Genomic DNA, 20,423 nt, shown 5'->3' on the forward strand with positions numbered 1-20,423 from the left:
GGCTGCCTCATGCAGAGACTATAAAATAAGAAGGAGGATCAGATATAATCACTGGTTCTGTAGAACGCCACCACACCTTCCTGGGTTCAATACCAAGAAAGGAGCACAAAAAGAGGAAAACAACAAAATCTTCCACAGGAAGTCCACAAACAACCAACAAGTAGTGGAAGTCACCAAGAAAAAATGTTTCAAAGACATACAAAATCTTCTAAAAACAACAGGTGTTAAAATCCATAGGGTTTATTGATTCAACATAGGTTACATCTCAATCCAAAGAAAGACCCAACACGGGCTGTGTTTTGGCATTCAAGCCTTCCTCAGGGTTCCTATTCCAAATCAGTTTGGATTGAATACATCTGTTCTGCTTATCTCCATGGCATTGCTACTTGCTAAATTTGACTGGTTATCCTCAATATTTGGTTGGGATTATTCATTTGTTTCAGCAGCCTTAGGAATAGGACCCCTGAGGAAGGCTTGCATGCCAAAGCACGGTCCGTGTTGAGTCTTTCTTTGGATTGTGGTGTAACCTATGTTGAATCAATAAAACCTATGGATTTTAACACTTGTTTTTAGATTTCTACATCTTTGAAACATTTTTTCTTGGTGACTTCCACTACTTGTTGGGTTGTTTCAGTGTCAAAAAGACTTTCTTTTCAATACTTAAAGCTCAGTAGGATCCAATCAGTGATGTACACTTGTGTTGGGGGAGCAAATACAATTCATCCCTGCTGCTAGGACTACAAGTTAACACACTAATCTCTGATAGATAATGCTTTCTGGTGAGTTTAATCATTCCACAGACAAGGAATCTCAGATGCTGATGCAATGATGACTAGTTTAAGGCTTTATGTTGCTAGAGTATTACAATGTACAGTATGTATCAGAGAAATAAGATGTCTTTACAAATTATTACAGCTAGAGTGGGCAAAAAGTATCTAAATAATAATGCAGTCTTTTTTTCCTTTCGCTTCTTACAATGCACAGAAAACAAACACTTCTCTCCCTGTTTCCTAAGATGGTCACAAGAAGCAGTCTGTTTAATTTGTCTGACAGCACAAGCTGTTCTTTCAGAACCTAACCAAAACTACCAGAGAGAAAGAAAACTTCTCTCCATCTCAGCCAAGGACACTTTTATCAGAGTCTGGGCTATGAGCCAAGGCTGTTCTTGCTGTTGTAAGGCTGGTACAAGTAGCATGAGAACTGAATTAGCATGAGGAACTTTACCATTCTGAGTTTAAATGCAAAGAGCTTATCAGTAAATATCTTATCTTATCTGATTATCTTGGTGAACAACTTCAGATTACTGTGAGGGTTAGTACCAGTAATCACCACTGAGTGTGGTAGGATAAAGACATGTATAAAGTAACTGTTTAGCACTCTGGAATTATAAAACCATAAGGTTCATTTTCAAAGCTCATAGATTTACAAAGTTGCATAGGTTCCTATGTAATTTTATAAGTCTATGTGCTTTGAAAATGACCACATATATCTCCCACTTAGCTGTCCTTGTCTCTAACCCTCTAAATCTATATCGTTCAACTACAAAACACACAGGGATCTGTATTGGGACTGATACTATTTAACATATTTATAAATGATCTGGAAATTGGAATGATGAGTGAGGTGATTAAATTTGCAGATGACACAAACTATTCAAGGTTGTCAAAACTCATGCAAATTGTGAAAAATTGCAGGAAGACCTTAGCAAACTGGAAGACTGGGTATCCAAATGGCAGATGAAATTTAATATGGACAAATGCAAAGTGATGCATGTTGGGAAGAATAATCAGAATCATAGTTACCTGATTCTGTGGTCCACTCTAGGAGTCAGCATCCAAGAAATAGATCTAGGTGTCATTGTAGACAATACATTGAAATCTTCTGCCCAGTGTGCGGCAGCGACCAAAAAAGCAAACATGATGCTAGGAATTATTAGGAACGGGATGCAAAATAAAACCAAGAATGTTATAATACCTCTGTATCGCTCCATGGTGCAACCTCACCTTGAGTATTGTGTTCAATTCTGGATGCCGTATCTCAAAAAAGATATAGCGGAATTAGAAAAGGTTCAAAGAAGAGCGCCCAAAATGACAAAGAGGATGGAATGCCTCCCATATGAGGAAAGTCTAAAGAGGTTAGGCTTCTTCAGCTTGGGAAAGAGACGGCTGAAGGGGATATGATTGAGGCCTATAAAATCCTGAGTGGTGTAGAACGAGTAGAAGTGAATCGATTTTTCACTCATTCAAAAAGTACAAATACCAGGGGACACTTGAGGAAGTTACATGGAAATACTTTTAAAACAAATAGGAGGAAATATTTTTTCACTCAAAGAATAGTTCAGCTCTGGAACTCACTTCTGGAGGATGTGGTAACAGCGGTTAGTATATCTGGGTTTTAAAAAGGTTTGGACAAGTTCCTGGAGGAAAAGTTCATAGTCTGTTATTGAGACGGACATAGGGGAAGCTACTGCTTCCCCTAGGATTGGTAGCATGGAATCTTGCTACTAATTTGGTTTCTGGCAGGTACTTGTGACCTGGATTGGCCACTGTTGGATAATAGTCACAGTGATTTTGATGTAGTGTAGTATTGTGGTTTAAAAATTTGTGATAATAATAAAGCTTCTACATATTGTACTGGATTAAAAGTGGAGATTGATTAGTATTTATTATATAGGTTGTAACCACTTTTATTTAGATTGTGAACCCAGTTTATTTTTTAATTCATATTCATTGTGGATATTCTGAAAACCTGACTGGCCAGGTGGTCCCTGAGGACTGAGTTGAAAACCACTGCTCTAATCTAGTGTTTCCCAAGTCCGGTCCTGGAGTATCCCTTGCCAGTCAGGTTTTCAGGACATCCACAATGAATTTGCAGGAGCTTGATTTGCATACACTTCCTCCATTATATGCAGATCTCTTTCATGCATATTCATTGTGGAATATTCTGAAAACCTGACTGGCAAGGGGTACTCCAGGACCGGACTTGGAATGCACTGCTCTAAACTATGTAGAAGAAACAAGCCTTGGCAACATCTTAGAAAGCTTTTAGCTAGAGCAGTTTTATATGTGGTTTAAAGAGACAATGTTTCTTGCAGTCAGGTTGGCTGTAGAAGCCTGAATCTTAAAATATGGCAGGATCTTTCCAGCCATCATCAGGGTATCAGCACTGAATATTGCTGGCACCTGCATTATTTCCAGTTCTTCTCAACTCAGCTTTCAGAATACCCTGCTCCTGCCTAGATTCAAGATGGTCGGTTAGTGGCAATATTCAGCGGTACTGCCTGGTTAAATGCTGCTGAATATTGGCAGTCGGCCCGCTGAGTGTGATTTAAGTGGGCAGGAGCCACTCCTGTCCATTTAAATCACTTTGAATATTGACCTCAAAATATGTAGATTGGCCAGTCGCTTGAGGAAAGAGCTTTTGTAGATGTTTGGTTATGTCTTTGTCTGTGGAGAGAAAACAAAATCAGTGACTGGTGGTGATATTCTGGCAGTTTTTATATTTTGACAGGTTTGCATCCTCTCGGCAGTAGGAACCGAAGCTAGCAAAGATAATACAGCTTCAGCTGATGACAAACTGATACCTAGTCAAAATATCACCTCAGGGATTAAACTGCCACTTCCCTCTCCCGCCCCCCCCCCCCCCCAAGATATCCACTACTAAAGTAGTTTTATTGAATCAGTGGTTAGGGTTGAAATTGAGTTGCCTCCATACTCTAGTCTAGCTTGTCCTGAATGCACTTTCTTGGCCAGAGCATGCAATGAGATTAGTTTATTGTCCTCTAGGGCTTTCTTCTCCAACACAGTTTTCTACCTTTGATGCCTATGCAAAACTTTGCTTGTATTATTAAAAAGAGGTGCTGGAATCCAGTCTTCCTTGCCAAATAATATGATGGAAAGGCTGGAATGGGTGTCATTTACAACAAATCAATTTGAGAATAAATAAAGGTAGCCAAGCCTGAAATATAATGGCTATTCAAAGATTTCACAAGGCAGATTGTATATACCATTATCATTTCTCTAAGTAAGGCTGCTAAGTCACTCAGCCAATAAAACTTGAGTGGTAATAAATTCTATAGTGTAAATTGAATTTAAACTATTTCCCAGAAAATTACCTTTTGTGCTTTATGTTCAAACTACTTCTGTTTTCTCAATTTCTGTGCAATTGGCGCATTTATGATTACACTCAACAATTTAAAAAAATCAGCTCAAGTGTTAATCTCGTTATTCCAATTTAGAGTTTATCCTAGGGATATTGTCAAAAAAGTAATAGAACCCTGTATAATAGGGATTGGCTTGTACAATCTCATGATTCCACTGATACAGATTCAGTAGTATCATGTGTGTTGAAATATACTACATTGTCAGGATAGCATTGTAACATTATAAAAGTACACTCTGCATTTTCGGATACACGCTGTATGATTGCCTACTCAAGGAATTCTAATTTAGCAGACAAGCTTTGTAAATCAAACGTGTGAACATCTATGATTGGGCGTGGCCGCTTATCATTTTCTCTGCATTGGTCCATCCATTGCTGCTCCTTGTGATCTTGGGCAAGATCCATTCCCTCAGGTACAAACTTAGATTGTGAGCCCTCCTGGGACAGAGAAATATCCAGTGTACCTGAATGTAACTCACCTTGAGCTACTACTGAAAAAGGTGTGAGCAAATATCTAAATAAATAAATTCTGTGCATCTTCTCTATCACCATCTGCGCAAACAGGGTTTGTAGGCCCAAAGCCTCTGGTAGCCACTGCTGAAGTGTAGTTCTCAAATCCTGGTCCTTTACAGAGTCTGGTATACCGATGAATTGCAGATTATTATGTAATTCTCTGTTTTCCTGATCCTTTAATTAATCCGTGAACATTTTATTGGCTGTCTCCAGAGTACGTAAGCATTCTTCAAAATCATCCACTTGTTCAATGTGATGTGCTAGCCTTTTCTCCGCTCTTTGAAGTCAGTTAGCATGTAGATCTAAACCCTCCTTGATTTCTTCAAATGTAGTGTGAATCTTTGCTAGTTTTTCCTCCATCACCTCAGTTAAATGATCTTGTTAGGTCCTTCACTGCAGCTTCTTGTAGCATAAAAATGGTGCTCCAATCTTCATTGCTATCTTAGATTCTTGCGCCAGATTCTTCTCCTTCACTCTCCACTGTGTTTGCACTGACATCTTCTCTTTGAAATCAACTGAAATGCTTGCTTGGTGTGCAGGGATGTTCCAGTGTGTCAGCAGAATGCAATAGTCTAGGTTGCAAGCACATTTTGCTTAACAATTAGGTTTTAAGGCAATATACTCCGGAGCTGTGTAGTTGGGTCAGGGCTGCCGAGAGACTGAGCCACCCCCCCCCCCCCCCCCCCAGGATCGCTGCCACAACTCAAATACCTTGGGGCTGGCGGGGATCCCAACCCTGCCAGCAGAAGAATCTAGTGCTGCTCTTCACTCCATGCATGCTCTGCTCAAGTGGCTGCTTTTTTCTCTCATTGCTTATGCACGGTTTCAAAACCAAGCATGCGCCTAAGGGGAAAAGCAGCCACTCGGCACAGCGGTAGAGGCTGAACGAAGAGCAGTGCTGGTGGGGGGCCCGGCACCGGAGTTTTCTCTCTCCTGCTCCTGTTGGGACGTGATCATCCGGGTCTCATCAGGAACAGGAGAGAGAGAGAGACCCTGGCGCTGGGCCCCCCTTGAAAGCCGGACCCAGGGAATTTTGGCCCCCCTGCTTCCCCCCTCCTCGGTGGCCCTGAGTTGGGTGTCCATTCAGCTCTCTTGCATCACCTGACTTCCCCTCCCCCATATGGTCTTTATCTGCTTTCATTTTTCTCAGTTTCTACGATAGATGATAGATTTTACACACTATAGTTTTGCACTATATGAAAACTTGCTGAAAAGATTAAAGATTGCACAATGAAAAATGAGAACAAAAATGTGTGTTCATATTAGGTGTTTGTGTGTTTTTATTTTTGGAAATATATGTGGCTGAAGGGTTAAACTAATACTGTTGTGCTAGCACTGGGAGACATTTGTTAATTCTACTTGTAATACCCAGTAGAATGGGTATTACGATAGATTTTTCGAGAGGAGGGAGGTCCCTGGTTAGGAGGAGGCCCAGCCCAAGGGGAGAAGTTCTGAAATAGAATGCAGGAGAAAAAAGTTGCCCTTGTAGAGAACAACAAGGAGGGAGGAGTTACAAAGGTTGGAATTATGCACATGAAAGGGTGGGTGGTGGGGTGGTCTTTGGTTGTCTGACAGCCCCCTGCCAAGAGACCAGGAGGAGGACAAGGGGAATCCTGAGTGAGGAGAATGACCCTTGGCTGTAAAGGAGGGTTGTGGATCCTGAAAATGACAACTGGGATACCTTGTGTGGTACGGGTGGTCAAAGGAGAGACCCAGCCCAGAAGCAGGGGATTGGTGCTAGCGAGAGCTCAGTCCCAGGAGCAGGATAGATCCAGAGAGGAGTCACCGCTGGTAGAGGGTCAGACCAGAGGAGTGTCTGAGCCCACAGAGATTGGTTTTGTGCCGAGAGGAGAAACAGCTACTGAGAATAGCACTGCCCTGCAGGATAAGCATAGATAGGTGAACTGTATATATGTTCATATTTGGTGCCCACGAGGTATCCCTGTAAATATACCTGAGAGTAGAAGTGGTACAGGAGTTCCCCTGAGGAACCCCAGAAGGATTGGATCTAAGTTGGAGCTTATATGCTGTTTGGACTGCTTAATAAAGGTTTAAAGTACTGCCTGTTGCAGAGCTGGAAGAAATAAATAGTTTCAGTTTGCATAAGCTGTAACTATAGTGTATCTTTGAACATGAGGGAACAAGTGCCTCCCAAGCCCCCAGATCGCTATTCAGGACGATAAACCCACTCTCAAGCTCAACTGCAAATGAACTGGAATGGATGAGTACGGTAAGAGTGGCCTTGAATGTGAAACTGAACTGAACTTTGCTTTGTGGCCCAGGACCGGAGTTACCGCATGGGTGAGACCCGGGTTACATACTTGTACTTTATAGTATTCTGATTTATCACCGGTTCTCTTGATGCAGAATAAAGACTTCCATTAGCTTGATTACTACTTACATCAAAAGGTTCAGAAGGAGATGTTTTGCCAGTGCTGAAGTATCTTTGACCAGCAGCAATTAGTCATAATTGGATGACTCAAAACGAGAAGCTCCCCCTCCCCTCCCCTACCACAATCAGGGTTTGCTTCATTGCAGAACCTTAGTGTTTGTATTAAGCCCAGAAAAGAAAACTTGGCTCATTGCAAATTGTGAAGTAATGTAGGAATGATAAAAATATGTATTTGTATTGGCCTTTTAGAATTACTCGGGTCCATTTTTTCAGGTGTCACTGGCTATTTCATTGTTGTAAATTGCTGCTTTTCAAGAAGAGACCTGTGTAGGCTTGAAATTCCTTTGTAGTTCTGATGACAGACAACCCTCATATCTTTGTAGGGAATCCAGAACTGGAATTAGGCCGGAGTGTTTTTTTTATATTGTATGCCTCAGAAGCCTTCAGTAGTCTGATGTGCCAGGATGTTTTCAGCCTGGTAGTTTGAAAACTTGGGTAGCTTTTTGACTATTAATATTCTTAATTGACCTAAAAAGTGGGAGGAAGTGATATCAGCTCTCCTGATGGCAGCTTGAGGGAGTAGCTCTGCCTCCCCTGCTTTTATGTGCTATTATTTTTGCTGTTATCTAAACTTAATTTGAGAGAAGATGTATAGAAGAGATTTCTGGGAATGGAGAGATGGTGACTAACCATCAAGCAGCGGATATTAAAAACCCACTGCTTTCCTCTCATATACTGGGAAATAAGGCTGCACAGGGGTGGACTGACCAGGCATCTGGGCAGTGCCTGAGGGCCCAGAGGCTCTAGGGGGCCCAGAGGCTGTGCCCGGTTGCCCGCCGCCGCACATTACAGACCTCCCCGGTCCTATCTTGAAGGGCCCTGGTGGTCTAGTGGCCTCTACGGGAGCAGGAAAGAATCCCACTCTTTCCTGCCCACTGTCGCTACTCTGCATGGCAGTGCAGAGGCCACCGTGTTTTAAAAATGGCTGCAGAGATTGCCGAGACCCACGAGACTACCATGGTAAGTCTCGGCAGCTATTTTGAAAACATGGAGGCGCCACCACCTGGCACAGTAGCAATAGCGGGTAGGAAAGAGTAGAGTTCTTTCCTTCCCTTAAAAGGTTGCATGTGTGTTTGCATCTCAAGTGGTGCTTAGATGGCAACTCTGGCTGTATCAAGGCTGGTGCTGGGCTGGCTTCTAAGGTCTGAGTCCCGCATATAGCAATCCAGTTTAGAATGGGGCTGTAGAAAGCTTTGACGGAAACTTCAGTAATTTGAATCTGGAGGACAGTGCCGGGCAGACTTTTACAGTCTGTGTCCTGCAAATGACAAGACGGATTCAGATAGGCTGGAGTGGGCTTTGACAGCAACTGCAGTAGTTGAAACATAAGGACAGAGCCGGGTGGACTTCTATAGTCTATGTCCCAGAAACAAGAAAGAAAAACCACGATCAAGTATACAATATCACATTTATTGTTTATTTAATCTTGAATTGATAATGAATGTGACTGTTGGGCAGACTGGATGGACTATTCAGGTATTTATGTGCCATCATTTATTATGTTACAAGAAATTTTACAAAAATCTTAAAACTAAAAGTACTAACTTACTATAGAAGGTCCTTTTACTAAGCTGCATTAGGTACTAACATGCACCTAACGGAACAAAACAAAAAAAAAAGCCTAATTCAAGATGCACTACGTTCTGTGTTTTGGGATATACGAGTTTTTTTCAGGCACAGTAAAAATTGGCCTTAGCATGCAGAAAGACTTGTGTAAAAGTACCCCTAGGTTTTTATATAATATCCAGCTGTCTGTTTTATGGCTCTGTTTCCTTGTTGAGTATTTTATTTACTGCATTTGTATCCCACATTTTCCCACCTCTTTGCAGGCTCAATGTGGCTTACATTATGCTAATGGCGATCGCCATTTCTGGAAGGAGAAATACAGAATATTATTGCATTTAAAGTACAGAAAATATAAAATAAATTAGAAGTAAATTAGATATACAAATCATTTCAGGTATAAGAGGACAAGGGTAATGTGTAACGTTCAATAATGACATTATGATTATAGTAAACAAATAGAAAGAGATCAACGGTAACTTGTTCTGGTAAAAGTTTTGGTGTCATTGCGCATGGATCTCCTTTTCTGTTTAGCCTTGGTATATTTTATATCGTCTTCTTTTTCTTGGAACAACATTTTGCCATGTCCCTGGCTTTTGGAAATCATTTTTCTAGCAGATCTATGATTACTGCACACTTTCTTCATCATGTTCAGAAGTGTTAAGCTGGAGAAGTTTGTAGAAAACCCAGATCTCTCCTTGAGAATGAAATAAAATCAGAGCAATGACTCAGCCTGTGTTAACCGACACCTATATATTATCTTGCGACATGCATTTCCTACCACTGCTGTTTTAAGCTTAAAAAATGGGGATAAGGAAAGCACTTCATCAAGACCGGAAGAGACTGAAGCATTCGTGCTCCAGTACATATTGCCTTCCAGTTCACTTTACTGTAGATGGCTCCCATCTCAGTGAAGACATCACATTTACAGGACGATAAACGAAGCAACAAATTATGCTCTAATGGTCCCCAGGAACATGTCAAATGTGCTGCAGTCTTGAGATACGGTCTAGGGCCATTTTATCACATTTTACTTCACACACACTCACACTGTCACTATTTCGCTTCAGTGTGGTCTATTTAGCAGGTGATTTATGCTGAATTATAAAATACGGCTTTTTTTTCCTCTGGTAGAAAAGAAAGCTATTTCCCTGCTGCAAGTGTGCCCTTCTGTACTGTGGGGCTCAAGGAGAAAAGAGAGAAAACATCTGTGTATTAGCCATAATTTAAAAGCACTTATTTCTACCTGCTTTCTTTCACAAGTCTGCTTGGGAGAGCAAGAGAAAGGACAAGGAAGGGACAGGAGTGAGATCCTGTGAAAACTGCTAAGATAATTACCTCCCACTGCTTTCTGTGGTTCAGTCCGATATAACAAGCTCCATCCACAGAAATGTTACTTATCCCTTCTCTTAGGGCTCCTTGTACAAAGCAGCACTAGCAATTCTGGCACAGCAAATGCAATGAAGCTCATTCAGTTCCTCTGGGCTTCGTTGCATTTGCCGCAGCGGAATCGCTAGTGCGGCTTTGTAAAAGGAGCCCTTAATAAATAGGGAGGAGCATAGTAGGTGTTCTGGTAGAGATGTTCACAGAAACATTTTTTGGTTCCTTTTCATTTCTGAATTTTTTTCCCTCAATGTTTGCAGTTTTCTTTTTGTTCAGTTCAAACTTTGTGGTGATAAATTTTTAAATGTGTATTAGAACATTTTAAGACATACAAATGAACTTTACATATGTTAATTTGAAAGTTAAATGCACATTAATCCTACTGTTTACTAAGTCGCAGTAGTGGCTGTCGTGCGCTAATGCCGACACAGTCCATTCACTGTGAATGGGCTGTCGGTGTTGTCGCACAGCTTAGTAAATGAGGGGTAAATTATTTTTGCATTCAAATATTTTTTAGGTAGTCTAATAAACAATGCATACTAACAAATGCACATCCCTGAATACAGGTTGCACATACTGTTACCAAATTCCTTATTGCCCCGTTATGGTTACATGTTAGAATGTTCTTGCTTGTGTGCTGTTAAGTTGCTAAGAGGTCCTTTTAGCAAGCTGCGGTAGAAAGTGGCATTAGCACATTGTTACGTGGGTTTTCCCCGCATATTAAGGCCATTTTTACCGCAGCAGTAAACTTTTCCATTTTTCCTATTAATGGCCATGCGTTATTGTCGCCATTAGCGCATGACAAAAACAATTACCGCGTGAGCACTTTTACTAAAGGGTTGGTGTGCAGCAACAGGCTTGCCGAGTGGCAATCCAGAACTACTACAGGAGCCCAGTAGTCGTTCCCACCCCCAGTGCTTGCCATTTCCGGCGCTACAAAAATATTTCTATTTTTGTAGCGCTGGTGCTTACCCGGCAGTAATCCTGCTGCCCGGTTATCACCAGGTTAGTGCGGGAGCCCTTACCACCAACTCAATGGGCTGTGGTAAGTGCTTCCACCAAAATGGCCATGCAGCAAGTGGTTCATTTACCGCACGGCCATTTCTTTTCCAGCACAAAAAACAGCCTTTTACCCACTGTGGTAAAAGTGGGGCCTCAGTGCACATCAAAAACACACACTGACTTTAGCGCAGGCCCCCTTTTACCACAGCTTAGTAAAAGTACCCCCTGTTCTGTAGGATGTGAGGGTTCACGCAGTAATCGTGCAAAAATGCCCACTCTCAGCCCCAGACATGTAAAAATTAATAATTTTTTTGTGCATGGTTAGCGTCCGTTGATTTCAAACATACCATAGGACGCCTGAACACCCCGCATTAAGCCATTTTAAGCTGTGGTAAGAGTACGCTAGTGCTTACTGTGCTTAATAAAAGCACCTCTAAATTACTGTAATTTACATTAAAAAAATATGTTATTGCATATTTCTATGGATTTCTTGAACTCCTATTTAGTACCTGAGATAGAAACTTATTAAATGAATATATTAAATCTTCCAAAATAACAGGTTTTTTTTTGGGGGGGGGGGATGTGTTCTCTTACAGTTCTGGAGTTTGTGTGGTAATTCCTTAACACCAAAGCGTGGTATGTTTGGTAGAACGGGTGATCTCCAGACCATACTGTGCCTAGCTTGTGCAAGAGATGAAGTAACATATTCCGGTGCTTTAAATGGTGACATATATGTGTGGAAAGGAACGACCCTTGCACGGACCATCCAAGGAGCACATGCTGTAAGTTCATCCTTCCGAGTGCGTTAATTACCAAGCATGGCTGAATGTCAGCATGAAGGACTTTGCTGAAGCAATGCTAATTCGCATCTACATAAATAACTTCTATTTTTAGATTAATGTTCTTAAGGGGTTCTTTCCAGCTCAAGGAATTTATGGCTGGATACTCAGAGCTAAATTGAGATGGTATGGATTGAAGCCAGTGCCTGAGTTTCATGGGAGATGCTGTCCTTAAGCTTCTGCATTATTTCAGTGCTTAGATTTAACTGCTGAGATGAAAATAATAAGGCCAATTCTATAACTGGGATCCCACAATTACTTGCCCCTTGTGCATTAATTTACAGAATACTAACATGTGCATGTGTAAGTATATACTTTTCCGTGAAGGTGCTGGCAGGGTGCCTAAGCCAGTGGTGTAGCCAAATAGCCAATTTGGGTGTGTCTGAGCCCAAAGTTGAGTGGGCATGAAATTCTCCCACCCTCACTTGAGGATCCCGAAGCCCTACCAGCCTTGAAGATCTCCTTTGCCTCAAACAGCCAGTATTCTTCCAAGTCAACGGCACTTTCCCCTTTTCCCAGCGGGATGTTCATGCTCAGTGCTTTCACATGCATGAAACTGAGCATGCATAGAGGGGCCAGTGTCGACGTCAGCTTGAGGACAATGCAGCCGACTGCTGCTTAGAGAAGAGTGCTGGCTGCCCGAGGGAGGAGGAAATCTTCAACTGGTGGGGCTTGGGGATCCCTGCCAGCTACAGTAAGAGTTACAGAATCTTGGGTGTACCGGAGTCCAAATTGGGTGGGTTCCATCCCATCCAAGCCCACCCATCGCTACGCCACCATCCTAAGTGCTATTCGGTAAGGACATGCATAAGTGGCATAGCATGTAAATACAAGGGGGGTGCGTACATCGGTGGGCAACGAGGAGCTCATTTACGGATTGTGAGGACTCTGTAAGGAGTCCAGTTCCAGTCATGCTGAGACCGGGACGGGGAAGAGGTTTTCCTTTGAAATGTAATGATTCTTCTTCACTAATCCCTTCTATACAAAAGGTTCGCCCTCTAGTGGTCAAAGCCCCAGTGAAAACACTAGTTAGGGAGAGAAACTACCAGTCCCAGAAACCACTGGGGCATCAGCAGGACTCTCAGGAACTGGAGGGAGGGGTGAATGAGTGGAAAATGAGTTCTGATCCAGGGAATGAGCAGCAGCTGGGGGAACCCAGAGTGGAGGAGGAGATGGAATGGGATATAGAGGAAGGAGGAGTAGAGAAAGAGGAGGAGTGCATGGAGGTTGGAGGGCTTGCTCAAACTTCCTCAGGAAAGGTAAAGGCTCTGGTGGTGGGAGTGTGGCCCAAGCTGTGAATACTTGGAGAGGAGAAAAAAGTCCAGTGGGGAAGCCACTGGTGGAAGAAGCTAACCCATAAACTATCTAAGGGTAGAAGATAGTGCTGATAAGGGGAGGCTACAATTGGGAGCAAGACAAAGATTTGCTGTTTGTGATATTCTGAGTTAGGATTGGACTGTGTTAATAAACTGAATGTGGAAAAACTGAACTGACTCTTGCATTGTTGATGAGGAAACTGCTTGAAGATTAAGACTGTATTAAAAGGTGCTGAGAAAATAAAGACCTGTGGTTTTCAAGAACTATAAGACTGCTGAAGTTTTGTGTGTCCCAGTCGTGAGCTGACCCTGGGCACAGGTCAGCTGGGGAGCAGTTAAACCAGGACAAGCAGTGCAGCGAGGAGGTGGTTTGGAGCCCATACCGGGGAAACAGTCAGCCAAGCTAAGCAGGATTAGCTCTGGCCACCATGTGAAAGGGAGACCCAGCTCACAGGATGTAACTTACAGCATACTGCAAGTTATGCATGTCCCTGCTGCATTTAGGCACCCACAGTTATGCTAGATATATGGCTGGTATAACTGCAGGCATGTGACTGGTTATGTTAGTATTCTGTAATGGAATCTGGGCACCCAGATGCCACTATAGAATGGGCTCTCGCCACATGTCTTTGGGGCACCTAAATGGAGACGCCCAGTTATAGAAGTGCCCTAAATTAGACTAATTTCAGTAAATGTGTTAAGAGCGTTCTGGCAGCCTAGCTCACTTTTTGGGCCTTATGGTTTTACCTGCCATCAGATTCTGTGTTTCTGCTTATCTCCTAATGGATCATCTGACGATGAGTTCAGCTTGGAATGAATCTAATTAGACTGATTACCAGACCACCATCAGTGACGGCAAGGCCTGAAATGGAGGCCAGCACTTTGAACAGATGTTGAGTATGTTTTCAAGTCTAAACTTAAAGCCCACCTCTTTACCACTGCTTTTGACTCCTAACCACTGCTCACTTGCCCTATCCTTTCATCCTCACCTCTTAATTGTTCTGTCTGCCTGTCTTATCTAGATTGTAAGCTCTTTGAGCAGGGACTGTCTTTTTGTGTATGGTGTACAGCGCTGCGTATGCCTTGTAGCACTATAGAAATGATAAGTAGTAGTAGTATATACGGGGCAGTTGGAGCAGTGGGAAGAAAAGGGTTGGCAGGTCAAGTAAAAGACATGGAGGAATGTGGGAAAAACATGAGGAGGGATATAGTGAAGCTTGAGGAATGGGCTAGAATTTGTCAGCTACAGATTTCATGCTGAAAAATGTAGGGTAAATTAATTTGTGTTGCAAGCACCCATGGAGTGGTACAGTATAGGAGGTGAAGTTCATTTGTGTATAGAAAGAAGAGCAGGGTCAGGGGGGGGGGGCTTCATATCTGATGAAATAGCCAAACAGACAGACAAGGCAATGGCAAAAGCTAGAAGATGTTTGTGTGTGTGGAGGAATATCTAGCAGAATGGCTTCTGTCAATGTCTCTGGTGAGACCTCATTTGGAGTACTCTGTGCAGTTTTGGTGATCACATCTTCAAAAGGATAGAAACAAGATGGAGTTGGTCCAGAGGGAAGCTACTAAAATGGTTCGTGGCCATCATCCTATAACATATGGGGACAAACTTAATATCTGTACTCTGGAAGAAAAGTAGAATGAGGAGATATAATGACGATATTTAAATACTAATATATGTATATATATTTCTCCGAGGACAAGCAGGCTGCTTATTCTCACATGTGACGTTGGCCCAGGAATCGGCATTTTGCAAGCAAAAAATTAAAAAGTTTTGCCAGTCTTCTGGTGCGCGTGCAGCACATGCGCAAACTGATTTCCCACCCATCATGTGAGCACTTCAGTTTTTCTTTCTCCGCGTTGAGGTGCAGCAGCATTAGTTTCTGCTCCTCTTCAGGCCCAGGAAGAGTCTTCACTCGTTGCGAGTTCGTTCGCTTCTTTTTCTTTTCTTCTTTTTCTCTTATAAGATTAAAAAAAAAATAAGGTTTCCATAGTTTCCTTTAGTTTTTTTCACCTATTTTAAGTTCTCTTTCTTTTGCGTCACGGCCGGCCTTTAGGCCGCGTGGTCGGGTTCTCCCCTTTTCTCTTTTGTGCCTTTTTCTGTTTTTATGCACAATTGTGTCTTTTGATTTTAATGACCTCACCAGCAGATCAAGGAATAAGAGAACATATCATATAAATTAATAATATTCAGCATTCACACTTTACAGTGCATATGAGCTTTATTTATTTATTCAAAAAAATAAAAATGAACTTCAGATAGTTCAATCGAACTAAAAATAAACTACTCTATAGAAAGACTCTTTTTAGTAACACAATTTGATCAATTATAAACACCTACAACCATCTGTGTGTGCAAACAAAACAAAAAGTCAACCAACAAATGCTATCCTTACGGTTCTAACTTACACCCCTTCTATATAAAAAGCTTCATTACATACAACCAAGCAATGTGGTATCACTACAAAAGACAGGGTCAAACGACTCAAAGTCCTAATTTAAAACAAAAAGACTACAACCCCCTAAATCATCTCCAGATAAACAGCATCTTCACTTAAAATGCTTGGGACGTACAACCCACAGCTATAAAAACTGAGATAAATTATAACAGACCTACAGCCAATACACCTGGAGAATTAATCGCGGAAAGAAATGTTTCCTGCTCCTGGCAAAAAAATAATGAGAAGCAAGCTTCAAAGATAAACTGATGAAACATTTTAGCAAATTTCAAAGGATCCCCACGGTTATGGGAAAGGCACCCAGCATAAGGGAATTCTACTCATGCTCCTCTTCTAATGTAATATGTATTACACAATACAAAAAATGTGAAGATAGATACTGCATTAATGAAACACGCCAGAAGCTAAAGGCAAGAATAAACCTACAGAGATGAAAGAGAACACTTCACAAATACCAACAAAGCAACACCTCAGAGGTGGGCTAACAGTTTTCAGGTCCAGATCACTGTGGTTATGGCCTTATGGTCAGACCATCCACAAATCAATTGGGCCTCACAACGGCGAGGAAGCATGTAGATTAACCTGAAACTATATACAACTAGCTGAGAGTGCAGCCTGGAACAGAACAAATTGGGCCTAGGGAGGTGAAGTTGGATTCTAAACCCCAAACATATTCTGCAGTACTGACTGCCCAAACCAACTGTCGCGTCGGGTATCCTGCTCAAGGCAGTAGTGCGATGTGAATGTGTGGACTGAAGACCACGTTGCAGCTTTGAAAATCTCTTCAATGGAGGCTGACTTTAAGTGAGCCACTGATGCAGACATGGCTCTGACATTATGAGCCGTGACATGACCTGCCAGTCAGCCCAGCTTGGGCATAAGCAAGGAAATGCAATCTACTAGCCAATTGGAAATGGTGCATTTACAGTTGCTGACTCCGCTCCTGTTGGGATCAAAAGAAACAAACGACTGGGCGGACAGTCTGAAGGGCTTTGTCCGCTCCATGTAAAAAGGCCAATGCTCTCTTGCAGTCCAAGGTGTGCAAGCTGCCTTCGCCAGGGTGAGCATGAAGATGGGGAAAAAATGTTGTCAAGACAATCGACTAATTTAGATGAAACTCCGACACCACCTTCGGCAGGAACTTAGGGTTGTGATGAAATTTAGTATAAGGTGCATCCACTACTAGAGCCTGAAGCTCACTGACCCTACCAGCTGAAGTAACAGTCACCAAAAAAATGACCTTCCAGGTCAAGTACTTAGATGGCAGGAATTCAGTTGTTCAAGAGGAGCTTTCATCAGCTGAGACAGAACGCCGTTGAGATCCCATGACACTGGAGGAGGTTTGACAGGGGGCTTTGACGAAAGCAAACCTCTCATCAAGCGAACAACTAAAGGCTGATGATAAGCACTACACCAAGATGAACCCTTACAGAGTTGGTCTTGAGACCTGAATCTGACAAGTGTAGAAGCAGGGTCTGTGTAGGACAAGAAAGGGGATCTATGGCCTTGCTGTCACAACAGACGGCAAACCTCCTCCATTTAAAAGAGTAACACCTCTTAGTGGAATCTTTCCTGGAAGCAAGCAAGACTCAGGAGACACCCTCTGAAAGACCCAAGGAAGCGAATTCTAGCCTCTCAACATCCAGGCCGTGAGAGCCAGAGACTGGAGGTTGGGATATAGAAGCGACCCCTCGTTCTGTGTGATGAGGGTTGGGAAACACTCCAATCTCCATGGTTCCTCGGAGGACAACTCCAGAAGAAGAAGGAACCAAATCTGATGCGGCCAGTATGGCACAATCAGGATCATGGTTCCACAGTTTTGCTTGATTTTCAGCAAAGTCTTCCCCACCAGAGGTATGGGAGGATACGCATACAGAAGGCCTGTTCCCCAATGTAGGAGAAAGGCATCTGACGCTAGTCTCTTATGGGCCTGAAGCCTAAAACAGAACTGAGGGACCTTGTGATTGATTTGAGTGGTGAAAAGATCCACCGAGGGGATGCCCCATGCTCGAAAGATCTTGCGGGCTATGTCCATATTCAGCGACCACTTGTGAGGTTGCAGTACCCTGTTCAGCCTGTCGGCCAGACCGTTGTTTACGCCTGCCAGGTAAGTGGCTTGGAGAAACATGCCATGATGGTGCGCTCAAAGCCACATCTGGATGACTTCCTGACACAGAGGGCGAGATCCAGTGCCCCCCCCCCCCCCCCCCCCCGCTTGTTGGATGTAGTACATCGCAACCTGTCTGTTTGAATTAAGATAATGTGGTTGGATAGCCGATCTCTGAAAGCCTTTAGAGCGTTCCAGATCACTCGGAGCTCCAGGAGGTTGATCTGAAGATCTGTTTCCTTGAGGTATCAGGCTCCCTGAGTGTGAAGCCCCTCTACATGAGCCCCCCACCCCAGGAGAGATGCATCAGTCATCAGCACTTTCTGCGGCTGAGGCATTTGGAATGGATGTCCCATGGTCAAATTGGATCGAATCATCCACCACTGAAGAGAATGTGCAAACTCGGTGGACACATGGATGGCGTCTTCTAGATTCCCCATGGCCTGATGCCACCGAGAAGTTAGGGTCCATCGAGCAGGTCTCATGTGTGTAGCATGTACTGTGGAGGCCATGTGGCCCAAGAGTCTCAACATCTGCTGAGCTGTGACTTGCTGTGACGCTCGAACCATGGACACTAGGGACAGAAGGTTGTCTGCCCGTGCCTCGGGAAGATAGGCTCAAACCGTTGTCGTGTTGAGCAACGCTCCAATGAACTCCAGTTTCTGAACTGGAGTGAGATGGAACTTGGGGTAATTGATTACGAACCCCAGTAGTTCTAGCACCTGAATAGTCATTCGCATGGACTGCTGAGCACCTGCCTCCGAGGTGCTCTTCACCAGCCAATCGTCGAGATAAGGGAACACATGCACTCCCAGTCTGCGTAACAATGCTGCGACTACCACTAGGCACTTTGTGAATACTCTGGGTGCAGACGCCAGACCAAAAGGCAGCACACAGTACTGAAAGTGCTGAGTTCCCAGCCGAAATCGAAGATACTTCCTGTGAACTGGAAGTAATGAGATGTGAGTGTAAGCATCCTTTAAGTCCAGAGAACATAGCCAACCGTTCTCTTGAATTATGGGAAGAAGGGTGCCCAGGGGGAAAACATCCTGAACTTTTCTCAAACTAGAAATTTGTTCAGGCCCCTTAGGTCTAGGATGAAACGCATCCCCCCTGTTTTCTTTTGCACAAGGAAGTACCTGGAATAGAATCCCAGCCCTTCTTCCCCTGGTGGAACGGGTTCGACTGCACTGGCCTTTAGAAGGGTGGAGAGTTCCTCTGCAAGTACCTGCTTGTGCTGGGAACTGTAGGATTGAGCTCCCAGTGCGCAATTTGGAGGTTTGGATTCCAGATTGAGAGTGTATCCTAACTGGACTATTTGAAGAACCCACTGGTCAGAGGTTATGAGAGGCCACCTTTGGTGAAAAAACATCAACCTCCCCCCGACTGGTAAGTCGTCCGGAATGGACACTTTTAGTGAGGCTATGCTGAACTGGAGCCAGTCAAAAGCCTGTCCCTTGCTTTTGCTGGGGAGCAGAATGGGCCTTAGTCACATGCTATTGACGAGAACGAGCGCGCTGTGGTTGAGCCTGGGCAGGCTGCCGAGAAACAGAAGTGTACCTACGCCTAGAGTAAGTATAGGGGGCACTCCTCCTCCCTCCAAAAAACCTGCTAGATGAGGAGGCAGTAGCAGAAGGCGCCCGGTGGGAGAGAGAATCTATAGCATCATTATGCTTCTTGATTTGATCAACCTGATCCTGTACTTTTTCTCCAAAAAGACTGTCCCCCCCCAGCAAGGAACATCCGCCATCCGCTTCTGGACAGAATGATCCAGGTCAGAGACACGCAGCCATGAGAGTCTGTGCATCACTATACCTTGAGCAGCGACTCTGGATGTTATGTCAAAAGTGTGAAAAGTACCCCTGGCCAGGAACTTGCGACAATCATTGTTTACTGGGACAGAGTCAGCATGGATTCAGCCAAGAGAAGTATCGCCTCACCATTTTGAATAAATATGTGGATAAAGGTGAGCCAGTTGATGTAGTGTATCTAGATTTTCAGAAAGCTTTTGATAAAGTTCCTCATAAGAGACTCCTGAGAAAATTAAAAAGTCATGGGATAGGAGGCAATGTTCTGTTGAGGATTAGGAATTGGTTCATGGATGGAAAACAGAGGGTAGGGTTAAATGGTCATTTTTCTGAATGGAGGAGGGTGAACAGTGGAGTGCTGCAGGGATCTGTACTTGGACTGGTGCTATTTAACATATTTATAAATGATCTGGAAATTGGAACAACAAGTAAAGTGATTACATTTGAAGATGACACAAAACTATTCAAAGTTGTTAAAACACATGCGGAAAAAACCTTAGTAAATTGGAAGACTGGGCATCCAAATAGCAAATGAAATTTAATGTGGACAAATGCAAAGTGATGCACATTGGGAAGAATAATCCAAATCTCAGTTGCCTGATGCTAGGTTCCACCTTGCAAGTCGGCACCCAAGATCTAGGTGTTGTAGACAATACACTGAAATCTTCTGCCTAGTTTACAGCGGCTGCCAAAAAAAGCAAACAGGATGCTAGAAATTATTAGGAAAGGGATAGTAAATAAGACAAAAATATTATAATGCCTGTATATCACTCCATGGTACAACCTCACCTTGAGTACTGTGCTCAGTTCTGGC

The 20,423-nt window shown here is 43.2% G+C and overlaps 1 protein-coding gene across 1 annotated transcript in view; it reads left to right on the top strand.

Moving 5' to 3' along the window:
* The window catches only part of EML5 (EMAP like 5), a 388,000-nt gene that overhangs the window by 97,649 nt on the left and 269,928 nt on the right, over positions 1 to 20,423 (top strand). Inside the window, exon 6 of the mRNA XM_030214976.1 lies at positions 11,671 to 11,856. Within this exon, the coding sequence (XP_030070836.1) occupies positions 11,671 to 11,856 (186 nt within the window). The remainder of the gene's footprint in view (positions 1 to 11,670; positions 11,857 to 20,423) is intronic.

The sequence above is a fragment of the Microcaecilia unicolor genome, chromosome 9 (assembly GCF_901765095.1).
Source record: "Microcaecilia unicolor chromosome 9, aMicUni1.1, whole genome shotgun sequence".
NCBI lineage: Eukaryota > Metazoa > Chordata > Amphibia > Gymnophiona > Siphonopidae > Microcaecilia > Microcaecilia unicolor.